We start from the raw sequence: 12,252 nt of genomic DNA, 5'->3' as shown, positions 1-12,252 counted from the left end.
CTGCCAGTCTATTTCTGCAATTCTGCTGCAAGCAGATTGTTTGGGAGCGTGTTTTACTCTATCCTCCTTGTCCTTTCTATGCCAAATAAATTTAGGACGTTATTATTGTTTTCAATTTTCCTAAATAATATCATCTTCAGTAAACAATACATATATATTTTTTGAAAACATATACTTAAAAGGTTTCTTTATTTTATTCAAAAAAATAAAATGATATGCTATTTTTCATTTTTTTTTCCAAGATGGACTATACTTTTTTTTTCTTATATAAGTAATTGAATTTATTTTAGGCTTTTCAGAATTCCATCTTTCTGAAAATGTACATTTTTTTTTGTATTTGGAAATATTTTAACAGGAAATTTTTTTTTTTTCTTGTTTAGTTTCCAGTACTGTTTAAATAATAATAAAAACTTGTAAAATTGTTTGGCAACTCCCAAAAGTTATTATGAGGGTTCTCAAAATCAAACAACTAGATATATAGCAAGGTTGCCTATTCCAACAGATACCACTATAATAAACTTGTTCTGGTTAACTAATTCCTTCCTTAAATTTATATTCCAATTAGCTTGAAAGGACCGGCACCCCCAATAATCTTCATTTGCTAACAAAAACAGAGATAAAAACTTAACAAAACTTAAACAAAACGAGAGTAGAAATGGATAGAAAAAATATAAGGTTAAAAACAGAAATAGAATCCAAACTCGCCTCATATTGTCATTACCATCCATAATCCACGGCAATTCTTAAGGCACGTCATTTCAACATTTCCAAAGTGTCAAAAAATGTTTCTAAGCTACTTTTACAATTTTAAAAACTTCACGGCCATTCCATAATATTAACAAAATATCAAAAACATATTTTCAATTTAAAATCATATTTTCATCCACAAATAGAAATAAATTTTTTTAACTCAAAATCTTTAATTTTTTTAAAATTTATTTATAAAATTTGTTTAAATACATTATACTAATTATGTTTATTTTTAAATTAAATAACTAATTTTTAAAAATATATATATTAAAAAATATATTTATACAAAAACTCTATATTTTTTATTTATATATTTTTTATTTTTTAAAAAAATATTATTTTTCTATTTTCCATTTTCCTCCTAGAGCAACTCTCAAAGAAATTACCAGACAATGAGTCAAGCAGAAGAAAATGAATGGCTATGTTTGGGATTGGGAATGACCGTAAAAGTCACTCCCGACCTGCTATTTTTTTTTTTTTTCTTAAAAATTTTTGAAATCTCCAGATTTATACTAAAATGTCCAGAAAGAGAAGTTGTATATAATGCTATCAACTCTATATCAGTTTTAGGGCTCATCTTCTTAATTCAGCAGAGCCACTTTAGTAAGAACAAAACCATGCGCCATGGCATTCTAAGAAAAATAGTTAGTATCATGGCATGGCGCATGAACGACAACCGCCAAAACCTATACCAAATGGACCTTAATGCATCCCCTAAATGGTCAAAGGGGCAAAAACCGAACCCAGAAAGAAGTTGCTGCAGCTATGCAGCCGACAATGTACTAGTTCCTCCAAAAGGCCATAATCATCTGTTAGGTGATAAAGAGGAACCTCAGTTCTGCCTCAGTTAATTTCCCAAGAGCCTCCGACGATCCACCCACAGTCCTGAAAACCAGTCCAAGTGATGGAAGATGCTAAGTGCATTTAGACATATACAGATCCCGCAAATCGCAACTGCATAGTCCATATAATTAGGCGATTATAACGTACCCTTCAAAGACTAGTTCCTTCTTCTCCTGCAACTTCAAGATTCGTTCCTCAATTGTGTTCTCAATGACAAATCTCACAATCCTGCATCATATTTAGGAACGCAAAAGATTTGAGTTATTCTCGGGCTAAAGATTTCTATGGCGATGGATGATGGTAGTGAGTGAGAACAGAGCTGAGCCAAGAAGGCTACCTGATAGGTTTATACTGTCCTATCCGATGAATTCGGTCTTGGGCTTGTCGCTCCACAGCTGGATTCCACCATGGGTCCATCAAGAAAACCTACAAATCAATGGTTAAAAGCAAATTAGGCAAAGCAACAATACTAAAAAGCCAAAGGCAAATTAAGAAATCAACACTACAAAGAAAATAGAACCAAAAATAGACAACCAAGGGCATAATGCCAGTGGCATGGCAGGTCTTGGGCCCCAGGGCTGAATGAACACATCCTTAACCCATTTGAGTAGTAGTAAGTCTCCATTGCTTGACCACACGGCTATAGTCCCAACCATTGCACCAGGGCCACCCGCCATTGCAGACATTCAAGAGAAAACCAAAAAACAAAAAGCCATTCCAATATCATGGAGAGGGGCTCAAATGAACTATTCCGTCTAGCATCATCGGGGAAGAGATCAAGATAGAAAGGCACAGAGAAATGCTAACCAGATTCCAGCTAATAAACAAAACAAAGAAAAACGAAAAGATCTCTTCATGAAAACATTCTGTCAACCATATTTAGTCCAAACTGATTCCTTAAATGCACCAAAGAAATTCAAAACAAAAATACATAAAAACCTCAAATAAATGGACTGAATTTATTTTACAGGGACATGTGCCTTACATGTGATGCAACAGTGAGATTCAGAGCCACACCTCCGGCTTTCAAGCTCATGAGAAATATTCTACAATCTGAATCATCGGTAAATCTTGCAATTGCGGCATCTCTAGCATTCATGGACATGGAGCCTACTAATTTAACACAAGAAATGCCAGACTGCCAAAAACTTGACCACATTACTAATGTTTCACTTTGAGATGTATAAATAGAAAGGTCAGAACCAGTCAAAAGGCAGATCAAATTCATAGTATTTCTCACCTTCTCGAGGGAGAATTGAATCAGATCCAAGAAGGATGTGAATTGGCTGAAAACAATTCCTTTTGCAGAACCATCCCTTTCAACCATGAATCTGATCTCTTCTCTCTGGAGTCATGAAACTCAAGTCAGGAATAACAAGATAGAAAGAGGAGGAATAACAAGATAGAAAGAGGTGGAAAACCATGCAAGTAGCTCAATAAGTTGTCTAACAATTAAAACAGCTCTGTTAAGTCCTCAGAAACAAAAGCCCTAAACATTTCAATGCACATTAGCACAAATTTCACATTTGTATTACATAAACAAACTGGCAATATTTAATAGATATTTGCATATTTACAAACATGAAAGAAGTTCCTAAGGTTTTAAGTTTTGAGTATATAACATCAGAAGAACTTGAGTGCTGGACCAGAATACAGCTCAAGCTCAGTTGAGTAATAGTAAATAATGTCAGAGTGAGTTTGGCAGCCTTCACTTCGTTTTCACTATCTAAAGGCAATTAGCAAACAACGGCAAGATGCATTACTGATAAGGAGAAATGTTTTTCCATATTGAACCGGGGAAGACAACAAATATCATTTAATAACAGTCACCATTAACTGTCTATTACAGACATTTGAGATGGTTATAACATCTGGCTGGAGGTTCATTTCTTAGAGAATACCAACTAGGTGAAACCAGCTACATGGTTTTTAACTCATCATCATCTCCATCTATGAACGTATCTTAAACAAAAGTAATGAGTTAAATAGAAATACCTTCTAATTGGTCTAATAACTTCAAGAAAAACAAGTATTCGAGTATTGGTAAATGGAAAGATACTACTAGAGCACCTGTGGAACAGAAACTGAAGGAACAATTTAGTATTGCATACCAAAGCATCAATCTTAGTACTTGTCTGGAAATCATCACGCGGAATCCGGTTTAGAATGCTTGATGATTTGTATCCCTTAATGGTTGTTCTAGCATTCTGATCTCCGTCAATCACACTGAAGTCAACAGTAAGTGGTTTTGAACATGAAGGACACAAGACTTGCCCCGCACTAGCAGATAAATTGATCAAGCAGGATGCACAGAAGGTGTGTGAACAAGATGTGACCTGAAACAATTTAGCAATGTATAAAACATGAGGACAAATATATCAACCCAAATTTAGTGGGAAATAAAAAATGAAAATAGCATTATAATCAAAGAAGCATAGATATGGCATAAGACATCAATCGAACAGGGAAAAAAAAGAAGGGAGCAAAACAGGGGAACAACTAGACAACAGGTTAATTTATATGCATAACGTAATAAGAAATATTCTTTCATTTTTAAAAGTAAGATACATTTATAATAAGTGGTGAAAAATAGTTTCCATATTCTAGGTTTCTTGTCTTAACTCTTGACATGTTTCATGTGTATGTAAACAATAGGCATATGACCCCATTATGAACACAACTGTTCTCCAGAATTGGTTCTTGAAAATTTAACCAAATAATAGGGGACACAATCACACACGTCTCAAGCATGTGAAGGAGAGCAACCAACTGCAGCTTTCGTTTATGTAGTTCATAGACATCCATGCATGTATAACATATTTATGGGAAACTGAAATGCAATTCTTTCATCTAGGACCAAAATGTATATTTCATCATAATTTATACGAGTAGTTCATTACTTAAGAAAATTGAGCTCAATGCTTTGGACATCATACAACAAAGAAGACAATACTTTCCTCAGTTTTATAATGGCTAGTCACTAACCCAAGCCAAATAAAATTTCTGCATGTTGATATGCTAGGAAAATTGAGAGAGAGCATAGAACTTTTCTCCTTTATAAAATTGTCATTTATTTCTCAAGAATTGCATCAACTACAAACTTTGTATAATGAGTACGTTTTAAGCCACAACTCATAAAATTCACCAAAAATATTGTCACACCCACGAATATTGGAAGCATCCTTTCAAGAATAAGTAGAAAAATGAGTTAAACATAAAATTGGCATCTTTTTACATTTTTAAGGATCGTATTCCATTGCATTTTAGGGATACCATAAAACCACTTATCTACATAAAAAAAACCAATAAGAATATCAGAATACTTTGTAATCAATGAAATGCAAGCTAAATAAGGCTTCCCATGAGATGTTTGAACACGAACTAGCCCTAATTTGACATGTAATGGTCAAACACTACTTAGTAGCAACCATTAAGATCAAGCAGCTCACCCCCAAATCCATCCTCATCCCAAGAAAAGGAAGTAGAGGATAAGCTGAAGCAAGAGAGCCAAAAAGACAAATATGATAACTCACCACAGGATCTTCTGTCAATTCCTTACATAAACCACATGTTTTTTCATCACTGCCACCACTATCAACCACAGTTCCAATTCTTCCAGCAGCAGAACTAGAATACGCCACAAGGTAAGGGTGATCAACAGCCTGTGGGGCATTATCAGAGAGATCAGGCAGATTTCACATAAGATTTGATAATGCACAGAGCACCCAATGACAACATAAATGCATAGTTGGTGGGTTGCAGAAAGCCCCAATATAGATTAATAAAATCATGGCATCATTTGGTTTGTATTTAATTCTTAATATAAGAACTAATGCCATTAGAACTTTTCCCTCTCCCTGATTAAAACTCCAACTAAGTATTTCAACATTGTACTTGGACAAGCACAAACTAATTTATCATAACCAATTTAAAGCAATCATAACCTGACTCTTTATATTTAAATCAAAGAAGTATCATCAAGCAGTTAAATACTATACATAATCAATTCCGGAAACTCAAACTAAATTCAACACCCTGTTGGAATAATTTAAAGTATCAGCACTGCAAGAAAATGGGAACCGGTTAAAACATTAATAAAGTTGAAAAGAAAAAAGGACCAGATATGAATCAAAATTCATAATAAATAGAAAACTGAGTCTGATATGAAATTTATCAGGCTTTGGGGACAACAAGACTGTTAAAAGACAATATGTTAGCACATACGCCCAATTACAATATCAAAAAACATGGTACGCCACATACTCAAGTATGATATAATTGCCTAATGCATGCTTGATGAAAGAAATATATTGATAATGAGGGTGTAAATGAGCTGAATGTGCAAAAGTGCCTATATATGTGGTGAGTAAACAATTGTGCAAATAGGTTGCCGTGTTATGAGTTTTAGTCAGAAAATATACGAGCCAGGTCACATGCCATTTTTTATCAGCAAAGTTGGCAGTGCCCTCTCTCATGCGTGTGCATGTGTGTGTTTTGGGTTTCTTTCTTTTTCCTGGGAGTCAGGGACTTTCTGATGAAACATAACAAGAAGCCAATTTCCAGTCCATAAAAACAAACACCTATGAATTCACTAAGTTGTAATGATACAAGTAGTCAAAGAAGTCAGAACTCTAAAACAACTAAGCTAACTAAATGAACCAGATCCTAATATATTCAAGTTTCTAGCCAATCTTCTTTTTCTCCTGAAATGAGTCCTAATTTCTTGATCTATGTCCCTCTGTGCATCTCTATGAGCAATACATGACATTATCTCAGGGTATTGCCACGCATCTACAGTATTTTTAAGTAAGATAAATCCCTCACCTGCCGCAGCCTTGTAAGGAGGTCAAATATATGAGCATAATTATTCATCACTGTCCCTGCCTCAATGTATCTGAAAATGTGCAGCAGATTACATAGATTAGTTGAATACAAAATGACAATGACTCGCCAAAAAATGAAATTTTAAAATAAGCAAAGATGTGCTTAATTATTTTTAATATGAATCATAAAAACAAGATTTGTATGCAAAATCATAAGCAAACACTTGGTGGTGATCCAAATATGCTTGATCAATGAAGATATTCATCTCTAGCAAGAACATACAGATCTATGACATCCATCTTTCACCACCTAAACTGCCAAAATGATGGGGAAACAGGCCTATTTCAAATATCCAAGCAATACTCTCTGGGCTAATATAACAAGAAAAACAAGCAAAGCCCACAAAGCGACATGAAGAATAGAGAAGTAGAAGCAAAGAGCCCCCAAAACTTCTTACCTTGATAAGGACAAAATCCAAATAAGTCCACCAAGTAAAAGGACCAAGTCTAAAATAGTCAAATCAGAAGTGATTGAGTTCTCAAGTAGTTCAAAAATAGTCATTGCCAGTAGAAAAGGAGAACTTGTAACTTGTAAGAAAGAACGCAAGTCCAGGAAGAAGCAAACCAGCAGATTTGCTCAACATTGTTCTCAAGATATGACATACTCTTTATTTACGAACATTCAAGTGCACCTGAGATTCTAAGTATGCCACACCAAAATGGCATTGGAGTGAAAAAATTAAAAAATATGATTCACAGAGTGATTCAATATGAAACAATTTCCTTACAACCTACATTACATGGCCTCTTACAAAGACGCAATATGTTATTTATATGTTTGAAAGAGTAAATTTATTTGCATCTCATATCCTTAGACATGAAATTAGGTGAATACGACAGTTGGATAAATTCTTACATCCAATAAACATACACAAGTCCATGTAATATTGTTTTACATCAAAAGTAAAGAGATGTTGAATGTAATCATACGTATTGAATTGTGCCTGACTTTCAGTGTACAGTGATGTATAATAGTCTTCTTCTTCGACATCCATAGTGTCTCGTCTCAATCTAAGCTGAAGAAAACATTAAGTCGGGAATTTGATATCAGAAGATTCTGAAAATCAATCAATACAGATGAATGCTCTGGTAGCGAACTGAAAAGGCTTACAATTCTTGGAGGAAGTGCAAGATCTGCCGCCCTACCCTTTTTTGTACGTCTTAGCACTATGTTCTTCAAAATTTTGTTCTTCAAAAGTATCATAGCATTTCTTCCCGAGCCAATATTTCCGTCAAGTTGTATCGGTGTGGCAATATACTTTTACAGCAGCAGATATTTCAATATATGACACTCCAGACAACACCCAAAAGAAAAGAAAAAAAAAACACACACAATAACAACAAACAAACAAAAAAGTACTGAATGCACAAGTTACCTTGTTCCACCAGCAAAAGTGCCTTGGTGATTTATGAGGGCAGTTTGGACATTCAGTTGAAGAACTGTAACGGGACACAAACTTATCATAGTGAGACAACAAACTTATCATAGTGAAAACCATAAAGACCTTCTTATGCATCCCAGTAAACAAATTGCTAAACAAACATAACAGGGAAATGAAAACAGCAAAGTAGAGTTTTGACAGAACATGAAGAACAGCAAGATTCAAAGGTCAGATTATTATGCAGCACCTGTAAAAGGATAAAATACAAAGACGATCAGGGAGTTCAAGAAAAGGTATGCAATGCCCAAGCCAAAAAAATGTGCACACTTCTTTCACAAATTGACATGCAATTTGTTGTGTAGCCTCAATTTTCTCAATAATTGTGTTTGCCAACCAGAAAATCGGATCCAAACTCAAAAAGTATAGGAGTATTTAGGAAAATGCCTCCCTTAAATTTATTCAAGTTTAAGGTTCCAAAAATAGACATGACACAAATGTCTCATCCTAGTTTATAAACCCTATGATGTTACAAATCCGAAATGGCATTGGCCCAATGGGGAAATAGTAACAAAGTTTGAGTGGCTTGAAAGGTCAGGATTCACAGAAAGCATGAGCATAAAAGAAATTGAGACACACCTGTAATCAAGTACTCTGCAATCACAATCCTTACAGAAGTAATATGAGTAAGGGACAATCTGTAAGAAGCGGACCTGTGCAGATAGTACAAAAATGTGACATATATTAGGAGCAAAAGTTGCACATAATGCAAATGAACTACTAAAGGCTATATACATACCAGTGAATAAATCTCTCCAACACGATTCTGAAGAGGAGTGCCACTCAAAGCCCATTTATATGAAGATTCCAAAGCAAGGACAGCTTTTGTAGTATTACAACGTCTATCTTTTATATAGTGAGCCTAAATCAGGGGAAAAAATTAATTCAGTGCAATAGTTTCTGAAAGCAGATGGTTGCAATTATTTGAGCCTTTTACCACAAAAGGCTCTTGTGTGTGTGTGTGTGTGTGTGTGTGTAGAGATGGGGAGAGAGAGTGTGAGATGAAAGATTAAGATATGAGCGAGGGTGGGAAGGAAATACTTCTAATAGCATAGTCAGTGAGGCAATAATGACTTGAGACGTGTAACTTCTACTAGATAACATTTCAAAACTTAACTTGGGGAAAAGAAAATCAAAAATACAAATGAAAGGGAAATGGATTTGAACTATGTTTAGCACAACGAATAACAGATATTTTGTTCTTACCAAGATGCAGTTGCAGAAAATTAAACATGGAGAATCTTTTATGCAAAGAAAATCTACTTGTGATCTCTTCAAATGAAACAAGAGATCCCATAACCTCCCCACCCCATGTCCCATGTCCCATGTCCCATTTCCCTATCTCCTTTTCTTTTTTTTCTTTTTTTCTTTTTTTTTTTGCGTTGGTAACAATAAAATTATCATACCTTTGGGGATATAAAAGTTTTAGGTTATTAACAGTCTAGAGCATGAAACAGGATATAATGTTCATGTACTAGTTAAATACAAGTTTCAGAGGACTTCTCAACGTGGTAGAAAACAGAGCATCAAAATAATTTTGTCAGAATGTCCCTCTCCCTTAAGAAGCTTTAATGCATGCTCTCAGGTAGGCTGCTGATATTGCCAGCCCCAAGGATGCAAGGGCTCTGATTTGCTTTGTATAAGCACACACATATCCATGCACAACAGTATCATCGTGCGGTAATTTGTTCATAACAGACATAATTACACTCGATCCGGCCCGGCCTCCTAGCAATTGAAAGATAGCCATACATAATGGGGAAAAGAAAATTACAGGCTAGGAGGCTGGATAGACATACATAATGTATATGTTGCATAAACTCAGGTATGTGTTCTTGGGTTTAAATTTAAGAGTCAGATTCATTTAATTCTTATTCCTAAGGACAAATAGAAAAGTTCCATACTTTTCATATACTTATTTATTTCTGCAGGGTAAAACAATATTTGCATGCAAATGATTGAGCACAAACCTATATTTCAGTCATTAAGTACTGAAAAGAAAATGAAGAAGAAAGTTTTATATTAAGAATTCATGCTTGAAATTTTCCAGCATTTTCTGTATACACGTGAGGGTGCATTTGTAAGATTAGAAGAGATGAGATCCAATATTGAAAACTAAATTACTTCACTAATCCCACCTTTTATACAAACTAAGGAACCTCAAGCTGGAACAATGAAGGAAGCAAGTACATAAGGCTTCAAAGAAATTGAATTTACCTCATCAAGAATAATGCGCTCCCACTTCACAGAGTGCAAAATAGACTTCTCATTTGGCAAGCCTTGTCCAACACCTGCTGATTCCTTGGAAGACCCAATTGTCAGGCTTTTTCCTTTGCTGCTTTGCTTCACAGTCTTCTTGCACAAACCTTTTTCTCCATCACCATCAGGTCCACTGGGATGGCCTTCATCACTTCGTGATTTATGTTTTAACATATTTTGCAAAATTTTCTTGCCTTTCCTCTGCTGCTTTGACTGCTTATCAGTTCTAATAGCATCAGGTCCACAAAAGTATTTCAAATGAACAGTCATTCTGTGCTCATAAAATAACTTGCCACACCACTGGCACTTTTGTTTGGGTGGCATGACATGCTTCCTATATTCAGCCTCAATGATAGAATATGTAGTAATGACAAAATCATATTCAGAGAAGTGCTGAAGACTCTTTCCCCTTTTAGCCCCATGATAAACCAGTACCTTGTTGCTCCCTTTTGATGTGAACCGTTCAATCTCACTCACCCACTGAAGTACTGCAACCAAGGGACAAATGATGAGGGTACAGTTTATTTCAGGAATTTTTGTGGATGAACATGGTGGAGATGAGAATCCATTAGATTCACAAATTGCTCTTCTCAGTTCACGTTTAGCCAGGACAAGGGCAATTGCCTGAACAGTCTTCCCCATCCCCATCTCATCAGCAAGGATCCCTCCTCTTGTGGTAGACTCTTCTTGTTTCAAAGCCCAAGCCAACCATTCCTTTTGGTATCTCAGCAAGGGCATAACCAAATCTGAAGGTGCATCAGCAGTTTCGGCAGCCACTTCATTTTGATTTTCTATGTCAACGTCATCCACTGAATTCTCTTTCAACCATCTCCCTTGCTCTTCTTCCCAAACTTCCCACATCAAGATTGGCTTTGCCTCCTTTTTCTTTTTCCTTTTCTCTTTTATCTTCTTAAATTGAAGAAGGTCACTCTCAATCTCATGAGCCTCAAGTTGTAATCTAAAACCACCTCCATCCACCCTATCTTCAAATTCCACTCTTTCCCACTTCCTCTTGCAGCTAGAACCACCGCCACTTTTCTTCTTCACCCAAAGTTTCCCTCTTTTTGCAACCTTATTCCCCACATCGGAATCACTTGCACTGCCTTCACAATCATCATCTTGCACCCCATCCTCTGGTACAGAATTTAAGTCCCAAAGCCCCCTATTTTCACCTAAACTCACACATATTACCATAAATGTACGTCAGAAGCATCACATTGAGCAAATATTTTACTCAACCAGTTATAATAAGCTCTTCAACTATTAAATGAACTGTAAAATATAAACCCAATTCACTAAAATTTCAGTTCTCGAGAAATTTAAGAGACTGCCGAAACAAAAAGGTAAAGTTCTTGAAAATGTTACCTTCATCGCTGATAGTGTTGTATTCGGAGTCTGAAAACGTCGAGCGCTCACCGTCTTCGTCAGAGCTCTCTCTATTTGGGGGTTTTCCGCCTGCGTATAAAACCGTACATCAGGACCGATTAGAAATCGATAAACAAGAAGATGACGTACAATCCTCACTCTCTTTCGCACTTCTTTTCCGCATTATCCCGATAACCAAACAAAGCAAAAATCGGACAATTTCGGATAACACAAAAGAATATGGGAATCCCCGCGAAGGTAGTGAAAACAGACGACCGACTAGAATCGTACCTTCCTTGGAAGGACCAAGGCGACGAGAACGAAGCTCCATTTCTCTGAGTCGTAGACGGCTAAATTCGATGAATTAGGGTTTTGGATGGGATTTGTATCAACCGGTAGCAATAGAGTCGCGTCGTTCCATTAGAGATAGAGAGAGAGAGAGAGTGCCGTCTGTATAGCGTGGACGGGTGGGCGGCGGGAAAGTGGTTATATATATGCTCACTTTTGGATTAATTATACGGGGACCCTCACAGTTATCACTCTATTCCAGTTGGGCCCTCCTTGTAAGAGATAATATTGATTTCGCCCAATGTTCAAAAAGTAGAAAACTTGGAAATTATCAAAAGCAAATAATCAAGCAGGGATAAATTTTTATGAATAAATAAATATATTAAAATTAAACAAGCTTATTTACAAATTTATTTTTTAATTTA

General features: G+C 35.7%; 1 protein-coding gene across 1 annotated transcript; it reads right to left on the bottom strand.

Annotated features, from left to right (window-relative positions):
* Positions 1-1,235: 1,235 nt before the first annotated feature.
* On the bottom strand, positions 1,236-11,989 carry LOC127792442 (DNA repair protein RAD16). Its single transcript, XM_052322930.1, has 16 exons — positions 11,831-11,989; positions 11,540-11,629; positions 10,133-11,346; positions 8,655-8,777; positions 8,495-8,568; positions 7,853-7,916; positions 7,588-7,734; positions 7,407-7,492; positions 6,418-6,487; positions 5,127-5,255; positions 3,705-3,929; positions 2,834-2,938; positions 2,579-2,731; positions 1,931-2,019; positions 1,741-1,821; positions 1,236-1,635 (listed from the first exon to the last, which is right to left on the bottom strand). The coding sequence occupies exons 1-16, from the start codon at positions 11,868-11,870 to the stop codon at positions 1,563-1,565; spliced, it is 2,763 nt and encodes a 920-aa protein (XP_052178890.1). The 5' UTR covers positions 11,871-11,989; the 3' UTR covers positions 1,236-1,562.
* Between the last annotated feature and the right edge of the window lie 263 nt (positions 11,990-12,252).

Source organism: Diospyros lotus, chromosome 15 (genome assembly GCF_014633365.1).
Source record: "Diospyros lotus cultivar Yz01 chromosome 15, ASM1463336v1, whole genome shotgun sequence".
NCBI classification, from domain to species: Eukaryota; Viridiplantae; Streptophyta; class Magnoliopsida; order Ericales; family Ebenaceae; genus Diospyros; species Diospyros lotus.
Note: the sequence above shows the minus strand (reverse complement) of the source record. Positions and strands in the feature narration are given on the sequence as shown.